Source organism: Rhineura floridana, chromosome 18, assembly GCF_030035675.1.
Source record: "Rhineura floridana isolate rRhiFlo1 chromosome 18, rRhiFlo1.hap2, whole genome shotgun sequence".
Classification (NCBI taxonomy): Eukaryota; Metazoa; Chordata; class Lepidosauria; order Squamata; family Rhineuridae; genus Rhineura; species Rhineura floridana.
In genome coordinates, this window is record NC_084497.1 from 6,449,125 (window position 1) to 6,462,059 (window position 12,935).

Below are 12,935 nucleotides of genomic sequence, written 5' to 3' on the forward strand. Positions count from 1 at the left end.
TAAAGGAAAAGATCATAGCTCAGCAGTAGAGCGTCTGCTTTGCAGAAGGTCCCAGGTTCCATTGCCGATGGGGGATGGAGTGCAAACCACCTGGAGGGCACCAGGTTGGCAGAGCCAGTTTTAACACTGCTGTCTACCTTCTGTCTATAAAACCTGTTATGAAGCCTGTCATAGGCTTCTTATGAAGCCTGCAAACGCACACCGACGACCAATTCATTTCGGGTCCCGCAAAGCTCCGCTGCTTTTCTTTGGTAAGTAAAAAAGTCGTTGCCGTTCACTCGCTGGCTACGCTGGAATAACGCCCAGGAGCTTACAAGCTTTGCCACGAGTTCCCTCTGAACTGAACTCCCACAAGACTTGCCAAGCTGACAACTGAGGCTACAACAAGGTGCGACAGGCGTCTGTCTCCTTGCGGAGATCTGGCCTTATGCCAAGTCAGACCTTTCATCTAAGGCGGCTTCCGATGTCCTCAAGTTCGGCAGTGGACTCTCAGCACGGAAAACCTGCTCCCTGTGGTTCTGCTTCAAAGGTCAAGGCGCCGCAGGCAGGCCTGTTTCCGCCTCTTCTGCGCCTTTCCTCTTTCCCCAGTCAGAGGCAGCGTCCTTCTGGATACCAGTTGCCAGAAGCCACAAGAGAGGGAGAGTTGCTCTTGCACTCAGGCCCTACTTCTGGGGTTCAGCCGCGGGGGGCTTCTCCTTGGCCACTGTGAGAACAAGGATGCTGGCCGAATTGGTCCAGCTGACTCTTCTTATGCCAGGTTCCCTGGCTCTCAGGGTTCCTGCAGTAACCCTTAGGCCGTACTCCCTCCCCGAACACTCACGGAGGCGGGGATCCCATCCCTCTCTTGAGAATTCGTCCATGGGCGACTGGCGTCATGACGACTCACGCAGCCAATTAATATCTGGGCCTGTTATTAATGGTGCCGACAGCAGGGAGGGAGGGAGGTCCATCCTCCCCGGCCACCAGTATGGCAGAGCCCCACTGACAAACCACAGAGGACATGAAGACACGCTGATCTGACCCCAGGCCCCTGAGCAGCCCCCGACTGACTGCAGCGGATCAGAGGGAGAAAGAGCAGCTGGCAGGCAGGACAGGTGGGGGGCCTCCCTTGTAGCAGTGCCTCACGCCCTGCGGGGCATTCGTCAGGCACGCTGGGCAACAAGGCTCCCACAGGACTGAAAAGGGCATCTGGCGGCAGGAGCTGGCGAAGCCAAGCCGCGTTGGGGATGAGAAGCTAGACTCTGGATGGTGAAATAGTGCACTGAGGCTTCCCCTCTAACCCCAGTCCTTGTTGGACTACAGCTCCCATCCTCCTTGGCCACGCTGGCTACTGAGGTGGATGGAAGACGGAGATCAGCAACATCTGGAGGGTCCCCACAGATGCTCCGAACCCCCTGCCTATAGGGTGGTGGGTTGTTGTTCCAAGTACATGAAAGAGGCGCTTGGGTACCTTAAAAGCCAACAGATCTACCACAGCAAAATCTTTTCCAGACTGAAACCTGCTCTGACAGATGCATGAATGGCTGGCCTCCGTTGCCAGACTTACTTACACACACAGAAAGAGGGTTTTTTTGGGGGGGTGGGGAGAAATGGTCAACAGTGTGGCCCAAAGATCACAAAAATGGCTCGGACACTTCTTTAAAATGGCACTTCCTAAATAAACATCTTTTATAGCAGAGTTTGTGGCACTGCCCTGAAAAAAGCTCAAGCGCAGCATTTGATGCCAAGGCCAGCGTCTCCCGAGCGATGCTGCACTGACTGTGACACTTGCAGGGGCAGAGAGAACCCTGCTTTCAACCGAGTCCTAAACAAACGCAGCCCCAACATTTTATTAGCATCGCAAAGCTCAGAGGGTTAATTGTATTGCCGATTCCTGCTCTTGCAAACAGTGGCAGTGCCTGTCTCAAAATCCTTTGAGTAGGGTTTTTGAGCCCTGAGTTTTAGTATTTCTGCCAACTCACCAATAGTTGAAACACTTGTTCCCCTATGTTAAACAAACGCAGACGCAAAAAGAAAAAAAAATGAAGAGGCAGTTTTATTCAAATACTGGCCTACTAAAAGGCTGGTACATTTTTTTTTAGCACAGCGCGGATGACACTTAGGTCAGACGGATTTCAGGGAAGAACAGAACAAAATAAAATCCTTACCCCCAAGAGCAGAAATGTAATGAAACACTTGCGCACAATTCTCTCCATGGTAAATCAAAGTCTGTGGGAAAGGAGACGTGTTTGATTTTTAAAAACCCAGAGCCAACACGTCAGGCTCTGAGACAGGCCACAAGCTCTCTGCGCAGATAGCGTTTCCCTGACGTTACTGCCAAAAAAGAGGCTTCTCCCAGGTTCCTCTTTCCCCGCAGGGAACGCCAAGGAACAAATCTGGATCCCAGCAAAGATGGCGGCTTGCAAACCGGGTCCGTTGGTGGGAGAGGCCCCTTTGCAAGATGCACGGAAAGCACTTGCTTCTCTGGCCGGAGTGAGCAGAGCAGACCTTGAGATGCCAGCCTCTAGAAGGGCAATGTTCAGAGAGATGTTCAGAGAGAGACTGCAAAGGCAAACTCCATCAGGGCAGTTGACAAGAAAGGCTCCGTCGACGGAGGGGAGAGAATGGGGCAAGGAAAGCCAGTGTGCTGGGCTGTAGGCTCCTCGAGAAAGAGACAGATGATATTTCCAGTTCCACCTATTACACAATCGCTTCCATCCATCCCTGGGACTAACGGGCTAGGACGAACCCTACGATTCACAAGCGTGTGTTTTGTGCGCTGGTTCCAAACCGGAGGGGGGGTGAGCGGCAGAACGAAGCGAAGGAGGCGTCCCTCGAGAAGGTGCCAAGGGAACGTTTCAGTGGACGCAACGAACGTGCTGCAATCGAATGAACACGCTCCCTTTCCTCTGGAAGCCCACCTCTGCTTGCCTGGGTTTCTCTGGTGCGCTCTTGCTTCCATTATCCCCGCCTCCCGCATTTTCCAGATCAAGCCCCGAAGCTGCAGGCGCACTGTACGCTGAAAGCATGTTTCACCCCCTTAAGAGAATCTCGGGAACCGTAGTTTGTTCGAAGGAGCTGGGAACGGTGGCTGTGTGTGTGGGTAAGCTGGCATCCCCAAGCGTGGGGGAAGTGACGTGCTCCCAAATGTATCGCGTGTGCGCGGCCTGCCTCTTCTCAGATCCAGGGACCAGCCAGCTGGGAAGCAACGGCAGGAGAGCCTCCCAGAAAGAATAGAGATCCGGAGCAGGAAGGGAGGGGAGGCCTTTGGTGAAGCTGGAGACGGTCGGGCTGCAGTCAAGGAGCCTGGAGCGCTGAGCTTTGGGGAGAAGCTGAGTGCTGCCTCCTTCCCGAAAGATATCACAGGGAAAGAGAGCCAGAGAAGCTGGAAAAGGAGCCAGCAGTGAGGGAGGGACCTGGAGGGGACCAGAGGAGAAGGGACCCCCCCAATTCTTTCTTCTATCACTCTTTCGTGGGGGCCTGGTTTTGTTAAAACTCTGGGGCGCAGCGGGGTGGGGCTGCCAGACCAGCAGAGCCTGTCTTTTGCTACGCCGTCACAGGGAGAGCGATCTCCCGGGTCACCTCTGACACTTCCTCTCCAGGCCGGCTGGAGAAGGTGCCAAGGGACAGCTGCCTCCGTACCGGAGTGTCTCCCTATCCCGTTAAAAGCCAGGGGAAAAGGGACACGGCGGGGGGGGGGACACAACAAAAAAGGGCTCTTGCTAGCGCAGAAGGCAAGCTGCTCTGCCGCCCCTCTCCCTGTTTTCAGGCAAGGGGCTGAGAACCGTCCCCCAAATTTGCGCACCAGAAAGAGAGTCCCCATCTCCAAACCCATAGTAACTCTGCTCCCGCAGAAATGTTTGCTGAGAGAAAGGAACGGACTCGAGGTGACCTGGGAGGCGCTTCTGGAAGACAGCCCAAGCTTCTGTTGCTGATAACTGTGCCTCGCCGTCCCTACGGCTTCAGACCACTCCGAGTTACCCCCTCAAAGCAGCGGAGAGCGAAACTGGCTCGATCCGCTGACTCCTCCTCTGAGGAGTGGGGCGGGAAAAGAAGAAGAGTAAGAAAGACAATGGGCAGATTAAGAAAAAATAAAGAAAAAGGAACCACTCCCTACCAGGAAAAAGCCTTCGAATGTTTAGAACTGAAGTTGGTACGGTTGGCCTGATCAGAGCCTGCTTTCCTCACTGTGGGCTGGACACGGATCCACAACTCTCCTTCCTCTTCAGTGAACATGTGAGTTCTCTGCTGGTTAAAAGGGTCTCTGCCGACAGAGAGGTGCTTGTGGAGAAGCCTGTCATAACTCCTGTGCTCGCAAAGGGCTCATCCCGGAACACCACACACGCACCCTGGGCTGTTCTCTAACAGTCGTGACAGATTAAAGAGGACATCGCAACCCAGGCGCTCCTGAAGTGGGTTATCTTGACCGAGAGATGCTCAGGTGTTAAAAGGCTTGCATCTCTCTCTCACTCACGGAGAAGGAAGTTCGGCATGTTGGACACGTCAGATTAAGAAAGCAGAACTGTGTTCCAAGGTAGTTTTAGCAGGCAGCTTCTCTGCGGGCGATCCTGGTATCAACCGTGGCGAGGCAAATCTCAAAGCAAAAAAAAAAAAAATCATTTTGGAAGAATACTGTGAATTCTGGCTTCTGGGCAAATCAACACATAGCCTGAAGCAATCAAGTAGGCAAGGCTTTGCTGGACGAGGCCACGACCAGCGAATTCAGACTCCCTCTTTGAGAAGAGCCAAGTGGGTCTGCAAGAGTCCTCCTGGGAATGGGCCCCCATGGAAATAAACATTTTAAAAAAGGCCAACAATTTTTCACATACTAGCAGTGTTTTGTGTTCACAATATTAGCAGCAGGAAAACTGCAGACGTACTTCCAGCAGTGACTATAAAAAGCAGGCGCTCTGGACGGCAACTTTGTACAGCCAAGTCTCCCCAAAAGGACGGGGTTACAAGGCCTCCCAGCTACTACACGCCTTTTACTGCAGTCACAAGGAACGTAAGTGTGGGGGGGAACTAGATAGAAAGCCTTCCTTTTTAGGTTTCCTTAAACGGCAGTGACCGTGAAGACCAGGACGGATTAGCTGTCAGTAAACAAGAGCTCTGCCAGGAAAAAAAACCACCCAAATCAAAACAAAACAGGGAACAGATCAAACGGGTCAGGTACAAAACTTAAAAAGGACGCTTGTCTTTTATCGCAGAGCAACGGGCACCTCTGACTTCCTGGGAGGAGACTGGCCGCCCCCACCAGCCCCAAAGTGTATTGATCCTTTTGCTCTTCTCTGTTTTCCCCACGGCCTGGGACAACGGGATGAAATGAACGCCGAGCCCAAAGGCGGCTGAGCTGCTCGTGCCTCCCTGATGCCAAGAGAGAGAGAGGGGTGTGTAAGGGGGGGGAAGTGTCCAGTTTTCTCCTTGAGCCTCAAGGAAAGGGAGGCGCCCCGGCGCTTCACCACTTGAAGAAGACGAGGCCCGCCAGAACGGTGTAGCCCAAGACCAGGAAGAGGACCTTGAGGAGATGGTTGCTCTTGTCTTCCAGCTCCTTGGCCAGGATCTCAAAGAAGGTGACGAAGAGGAAGGTGCCGCTGGCAATCCCTTGCAGGAGGACAGAGGCCACGGCGCTGGCCACGCTGTGCCGACTCTCGATGCCCATGCCGATGGCGATGCCCAGCGGGATCATCAGGCTAACGGCCACGGCCAGCTTGGCAGCCTCTTTCAGCGTCAGCCCGGTCTTGGCCATGGTGATGCCCAGGGCCACGGCCACCAGCGTCTCGTGGATGGCCACGCCCAGGAAGAGGCTCATGACTTTGTGGCCCTCTTCCTGCAGGCCCAGGGCCAGGCCCTCGAAGATGGAGTGCGCAGACAAGGCGAAGACCAGGCTGAAGAGGCGCAGCGGGGTGGAGCGCGAGAGCTCGTGGACGTTCAGGCCGCACTGGCTGTGGCTGGTGTGGGCGTGCTCCCCGTGGTGGTGGTGGTGGTTGCGCCCCCAGGACGGCGACTCGATGAAGGGGCTCTCGTACTCAGAGTCACTGCCAGCATCTGAGCCGGCATTGAAGGTCTCCAGGTCAATGAAGGGAGGCTTCTCCTTCCGGAAGGTCAGGACCAGTTGCTCCACAAAGACCGTCATGAAAAATCCCATCAGCATAATCGTCTCCGCCAAGGGGTAGTCGGTTTCCACGTTGCCCAGTTTCAGAACTTCTGCGAGCTGAAAAAGCCGGGAGAAGAGAGAGTGTGTGAAGAAGAGAAAGGAGGACAAGGCTCCAAATAGAGACAAGCCTATAGAGTCTGCCTTTGCCACAGTCTCAAGGTCCTGGCCCTCATGGCCTTTGCAGACACCGACCAGGTTGTTTGGAAACTCTGAAGCCAGAAGTAGGCCTGTGGGGATTCTGTACCCTAAACAGCAGCTCCCTAAACCCGCATATCACCTCAGTCCTCCTCTTTCTCCCTTCTCTCTGATCAGCCTTGCTGGATCAGACCAAAGGCATCCTGGGTCCAGGGGTACCTCTGGGGAATCTTAGAAAGTGGGCACAAAGGCAGCAGTTCCTTCCCTCCGTTTGCCTGCCACGACAACTAGATTTCAAAGGTAGACTGCCTCTAACTAAGGAGGCTCCATTCCACATCAAAATAGATGGGGGTTAGGAAATGCCAGGTGTGGAGAGGCCTAACGTGGCTCTCCAGGCCTCTCCAACTGGCCCTCAGGACTCTCTCTTCAGGCCACACACCTCCCCCTAGGCCACCCCGTCACTGGCCCCACTTCACACTCTTCCTGGAGTATTTTTGCCCGCCTCGGATGCGACCGTGAATTCCAATCATGTCTCTTGCTAGACCAGATGGAACATAAAAGAAGCGTGACGGTAACAGAGAGTGTGAGGAAACGAGCCTCCACAAAGATAAAATTTACATTCGTTGCTCCACCCACTGTTGCCTCTGGCTCCGCCCACCCGTGGCGTGCAGATGTTCGACTGCGTTAATGCATGCCGAGGTCCCCTTCATGCGCTCCCAAAGGAAACTGCCAGCATGTCCTTACAGGATAAAGCCTTGGCAGGGCTCGCCGCCGGCAGACTTGCCTGCCCCCCGGCCTACCTTCTCTCGCACGGCGGGAAGGAGGGCGTTAAAGCAGGTGGCCAGGAAGACCCCCCCGGCAAAGGAGTTGCAAAGGCTGATGATCCTCTTGGAGCGCTCGGCCTTCTCGTAGTCGGTGTCGATGAACCTGACAGGCAGGAGGGTGCCGCCCAGCATCAGCCCGAAGACGCCCACTAGGCACAGCAGCTTGGCCACCAGCAGCTTCATGGCGGCTCTGCGGCGGGAGAAAGGGTGGCCTTCGCCCTTTAGGCAAGGGCATTTGTTAGGAGGGGTCCAGGGGCTCCAAACGACAGGGGTGGTGTCCAAGCGTCAAACCCATGGAGTTCTGGTGGCAAAAAATGGAATTAAAATGGTATGTTGTTGTTATGTGCCTTCGATTACGACTTATGTCAACCCTATGAATCAGTGACCTCCAACTGCATCTGTTGTGAACCACCCTGTTCAGATCTGGTAAGTTCAGGTCTGTGGCTTCCTTCATGGAATCAATCCATCTCTTCTTTGGCCTTCCTCTTTTTCTACTCCCTTCTGTTTTTCCCAGCATTATTGTCTTTTCTAGTGAATCAGGTCTTCTATTGATGTGTCCAAAGTATGATAACCTCAGTTTCATCATTTTAGCTTCTAGTGACAGTTCTGGTTTAATTTGTCATGACACCCTATTATTTGTCTTTTTCACAGTCCATGGTATGTGCAAAGCTCTCCTCCAACGCCACATTTCAAATGAGTGGATTTTTCTCTTATCTGCCTTTTCACTGTCCAACTTCCACATCCTTACATAGAGATCGGGAATACCATGGTCTGAATGATCCTGACTTTAGTGTTCAGTGATACATCTTTGCATTTGAGGACCTTTTCTAGTTCTCTCATAGCAGCCCTCCCCAGTCCTAGCCTTCTTCTGATTTCCTATTGTCTCCATTTTGGTTAATAAAAAAGGTATTGATAATCCTTGACAAGTTCAGTGTCCTCATTGTCAACTTTAAAGTTACGCATGCGTGTGCATACAGAATGTAAATAGAGAGTTGTCTCAAGGATCAATCCCAGCATCCCATCTCAGTGGCTAGTTTTATCTATCTACACACAGATGTGTATGTACAGATATATCTGTTTAATACTCACAGGGAGGAATGCTTTTTAAAAAGGCCAAGTAATGCAACAGACCACTATGCCTACCCAGCCAAAAGAGTTTAAAAGATCCCGTCCAACATTATGGAGTTGTCTTAGAATCCCGGTTTCACATTTTGACATAGTCTGGTATCATCGTTCTTAAGTTTATCACTTGTTTGCCACCTTGGGCTCCTTCTGGGAAGAAGGGTGGGATGATAAATCCCACAAATAAACATCCTAGTCCTGTATTTTATAATTAAAAATGCAATTAAAAAAATCTTATCTGAGCAGGCGTGACACGCTTCTGCAAACTGGGAAAGCCAGAAAAAAAATGGTACAGGACCAATTAAAGAAGGGGGCAATTATTTCTGGGGCGAGCAAGCCGCTCCTAATCCCTTTTGAGCCCAAGTCTAATTGTGTGAAACTTGCAGATGAATTTCCCTCCGTAACTCTTTTCATCCTATAAAATATCATCCTCATCTAACCATTTTACCCTTGCACATCCAAGTTCCATCCCCCCCACACACTTTAATCTTGCACAGCCTCCCCCCACACCCTTGCAAAACATCCCGAGATGCCCGGAAACTAGGGCCCACACACTTATGCTCAAGAGCTGACTCAGTGAAACAAACAGACCTCCACTGGGTCTACTCAAGAGTACAACTAACATCAGAGACTTTAATTTGGGTTCCTGCACTGAGCAGGGGGTTGGACTCAACGGCCTTATACGCCCCTTCCAACTCTACGATTCTATACACTCCTTTCAAATTCATTTACCCCCACCAACTCGCTGTCGAGCTTACTTCGCTTTAGGAAGAACTCCCGGTACCATTTTTGCTTTTATTCACCCTCCCGTGCAGACGGCAACCCTGCAGAGCCCTTCCAAAGGGCGCCCCCCCCCCGCCCGCCAGACTCCCTGGCTCTGATTAAGGACTCTTAAGGAGCACGCTTAATCATTAGCATTAGGTCCTATTTCTACGCTAATTCCAAATGCAATTCTTCTGCACTTTCAGGCAAGCGCTATTAATTATCCTTTCATCCCCAGACGGCACACCTTCACTCGCTGAGTGCCAACCCCCTCCTTTGTTATCTGGAACCGCCCGAGTTGGTTTTTATTCCAGCGCAGTTTCTCTCCCTCTTCTTTTACCCACATTTCATGTTGTTTCCCTCTCCGGGACCTCCAGTTCAAGCACTGTCAAATATTTGGGTTAATAATAGAATCGTAGAGTTGGAAGGGTCCCAGAAGGCCATCTAGTCCAACCCGCTGCTCGATGCAGGGATCCAAATTAAAGCATACAAGACTTACTGAGCAGCGCTTGTAATCATGATTGGGATGGGAGAACATTTGTGGCCCCCCAGATGTTGTTGGGATCCACCTCTGACCAGTCCCAGCAGCCAACATGGCCAGTGGGGGTTGTAGATCAGAAGCATCTAGAGGGACACAGATATTGCCCCATTCCTGTTCTTAAAAAAAGTTTTATTTACTCCTTGCACCATCAGCACTCAGCATTTTAACTTTTGCACCATCCTGAAGTGTTCTTGAAGGTATCATCAATACTTCTGTAGTCAGTCCCTCTCAGCCTGGTGTCTCCAGACGCTGTTGGACTACAACTCCCATCTGCCCCAGCCAGCCCGTTTTCATAGGCTGAAACGCACCCCGTGGGCACCAGGCTGGGGAAGGCTGTTCCCTCCCTCATTATTTTAGCAATCCTTCCTACCCCCTTCGCTCTGCTCATAGTAAGCCGTCCCAAGGAGCATTGTTATTGATCATTAAAAACGAATAACGGCAATTTATTCCTAGCACCACCAGCGGGCACCATCCATTTGCCATTCCCTCGTCGCTTTTTTCGAACGAGAATCTAACCTTTCCCCTATCTTCCTCCATCCTCTCATTTTCACCCCAGCCCTTCCGTACTCTCTCCCTGGCTGCCCTCCCTGCGAGGTGGCCCTGAGCTCTTCCGTCCCTCCTCTGCTTCTCCTTGCAAGAAGAGGCTCCCTGAATAAAAGGGTCGTGTGCATGCTGATGATGGTAAGGAGGGGATTTTTGTGATTGTTTATCTACCTTGTTTAGCAACTTTGAGAAACTCTTTGTTTTGGAGACAGAAAAACAGGAGAGAGGTTTTCCTGTAAATAAAGAAGCCCATTCTTTAAATACATAAATGGTTACTATGTTTTCAGCTATTACTTGCAGTTTTCCTGTAAATAAATAAATCCTAGCAATGAATAAATAAATGATTGCTAACTACTAAGACTACTAATATTTAAATGCCACCACTAATAGCTTGTTTATTTAAAAGATTTTAAACCAGGCTTTCAGAGTACACCGCTCTTCCTGACGTGGCCTACAAAACTCTAAGACACAAGAAAACGTGTACGTCGCCCAGAGTGGCTGGTCAACCAGCCAGATGGGCGACTAACAAATCTCATAATAAATAAATAAAATAAAAAATAAAAACACACAACTGCATACAGATCAAACACACGAACAACAGCAGCTAAAATTTTCCCCAAGTACAATGGAATATAACGAATTAGAGGCTTGAATAAATACACTTTCAGAGGGGTTTCTAAGTATCAGGGCTGCGTACATACCACACATTTAAAGCACATGACTTCCCCAAAAGAATCCTGGGAACTGTTAGTTTACCTCTCACAGAGGTACAGTTCCCAATACCCTTAACAAACTACCGCTCTCAGGATTCTTTGGGGGAAAATAATGTGCTTTAAATGTGTGGTATGACAAGGCCAGATGTGTCTCCCAGGAGGAGGGAGATGTTCCACAGGTGTGGCCCCTGCACTGAGAAAGCTATATCCTTAGTAACTGCCAGCCTAACAGCTTGCACCGGGGGGGGGGTAGACTGCAGAGATTCAGACACTAATCTTAGCGCCTGGCAAGCTCACATGGGCGTAGGCAGTGGTCCTTCGGATAACACGGTCCCAAACCATTCAGAGCATTAAAGACCTAAGCCAGCGCCTTGAATTGGGTCCAGAAACAAATAAGTAACTGATACAGAATAGGCGTAAAACACTGCTAGAGCACCTAGATCCTGCCAAGCATGTGAGCTGCCGCATTCGGTGCCAGTTGCCATTGCCAAACAGTCTTCAAGGGCAGCCCGACAAAGAGCATATTGCAGTAATCTAACCTGGGCAAGAATCACTGTCCACTTCCAAGCTGCAATCACGCTGGTCGCCAAATCAAAGCTTTTCCATTAGCTATACCCAGAAAGGAGAATGGGTTGATCTGCCAATCAGTTGCAAAGTGTCTTTGAAGCCGATTTTTTTTTTAAAAAAAAGAATGCACTCAAGCAGCTCCCACCGGTTTTACAGTAAAAAGGGTCGGGGCTCCACTAGTGCCTTGTGCCCCCTTGTTTTCAGAAGAGAGAGGCGGAGACGTACTGGGACCAGTGCAACAGTGAGCATGTCTCTGTCCTCAGGCTAGAGAAAGCCGTAGCTGCCCAAACCACCCTAAGCAGGTAAACAAATAACAATAACAATGCATTAGTGAATAACAACAGCTAGCTGCTGCATTCTGTGCCAGTTGCCATTTCCAAACAGCCTTCCAGGGCAGCCCCACAAAGAGCACGTCAGAAATAACCTAGCCTGGATGTAACTCAAGAAGGCATCCAAACCAGGCTAAGCTGGTGGTGTTGGTGATGAGGATTTAAAAAGCAGAAAAACGTGCAGAGAGTAAGAAGACTGATACATGCATTTCATTAGTAGTAGTAGTAGTAGTAGTAGTAGTAGTAGTAGTAAAGCACAGTGCTGCTCCTCCTAAAGATATTTGTTTCAGCACTTTTAAAGAAGACATAAAAGCAATTATTAATTTATTAATCCATGTGGCTAGTCCTGTTGGAGGAGAAAGAGGCATGCCCCGCCCCATTTCTCCCTCCTTCCCCCGTCGGGGACGCTGCCTCCTCCGCTTCCCCCCCTTCGGCCCCTTCCCCTTCTTTCTATTCCCCCCCACTCCCCACACGCAGGACGACCACTACTCACCACCACCACCACCTCCTCCTCCGCCTCCTCTTTCCGACTTCCCTTCCTTTCCTAGCTCACCCCCCCACCTTGGCAACCGCTTCGCCCCGCCCCCAGCGTAGCACGCTCCGCCGCCTATTGGCTGCCACGACGTTACGGCGATTCTCATTGGCTACACCGTTCGTCTATCTACTATTGCCGCCGCCGGCCCCGCCCACGAACCTAGGAGGAACTCCTCTTCCCGCCCTCCTTACCCTTTCGCTTCCTTGTGGTGCAGCTCGTAAGGGCATCCGCCTCCCTCAGTGGAGGATAGGTGTGCCACTCGTAATATAGACCGGTGTAAAACAGTAGCCACGAAGGGGAGGGTTCCGGTGTCGAGGGTGAAGGTGGAGAGAAGTGGACCCAGTCAGCCCATTAATGTGATTAATTACTTAAGCTAATTAATTATATACTATGCTATGCTTATATACCATGTAGTCTCATGCCCTTTCGAGAAAAGGTGGAACCTGACCATTTGGGCTGCAATCCAATACATGTCTACTCAGAAGTAAGCTCTGTTGGGTTCAATGGGACTTATTCCCAGGTGTGTATTGGATAGCAATCTTAGTTAATTAATTAGTTAGATTCCACCTTTCCTTGAAAACGTGCAAGACAAACTACACGGTCCCCCTCTCTGGTCTCCACCCCCCCGCTTTTATCCACAACATCCCTGTGAGGTAGGTCACCCATAGATGAGTGAGGACTTGAACCAAGGTCTGCCTCAATACTCTCACCCCCACCCCTGTGGCACAGGA

At 51.0% G+C, this 12,935-nt stretch overlaps 1 protein-coding gene across 4 annotated transcripts; it reads right to left on the reverse strand.

The window, feature by feature from the left end:
• Positions 1-2,017: 2,017 nt before the first annotated feature.
• Positions 2,018-12,231, reverse strand: SLC39A3 (solute carrier family 39 member 3). 4 transcript variants are annotated; one of them, XM_061600687.1, is made up of 4 exons: positions 12,163-12,194; positions 10,232-10,293; positions 7,069-7,393; positions 2,018-6,190 (listed from the first exon to the last, which is right to left on the reverse strand). In XM_061600687.1, exons 3-4 carry the CDS (start codon positions 7,273-7,275, stop codon positions 5,435-5,437), a joined length of 963 nt encoding a protein of 320 aa, XP_061456671.1. In that variant the 5' UTR covers positions 7,276-7,393; positions 10,232-10,293; positions 12,163-12,194; the 3' UTR covers positions 2,018-5,434. The 4 variants fall into 4 exon arrangements, with proteins under 4 accessions (XP_061456671.1, XP_061456672.1, XP_061456674.1 ...); XM_061600688.1 differs by lacking the exon at positions 10,232-10,293 and having other exon boundaries at positions 12,163-12,231; XM_061600690.1 differs by lacking the exons at positions 10,232-10,293; positions 12,163-12,194 and adding an exon at positions 11,313-11,741.
• Positions 12,232-12,935: the final 704 nt, after the last annotated feature.

Excerpts from the sequence above, each read along its gene's own strand:
- SLC39A3 (XM_061600688.1), bottom strand. The coding sequence starts at position 7,275 with ATGAAGCTGCTGGTGGCCAAGCTGCTGTGCCTAGTGGGCGTCTTCGGG. Across the intron at positions 6,191-7,068 it reads TTCCCGCCGTGCGAGAGAAG|CTCGCAGAAGTTCTGAAACT; the intron begins GTAGGCCGGGGG and ends CGGCTTTTTCAG.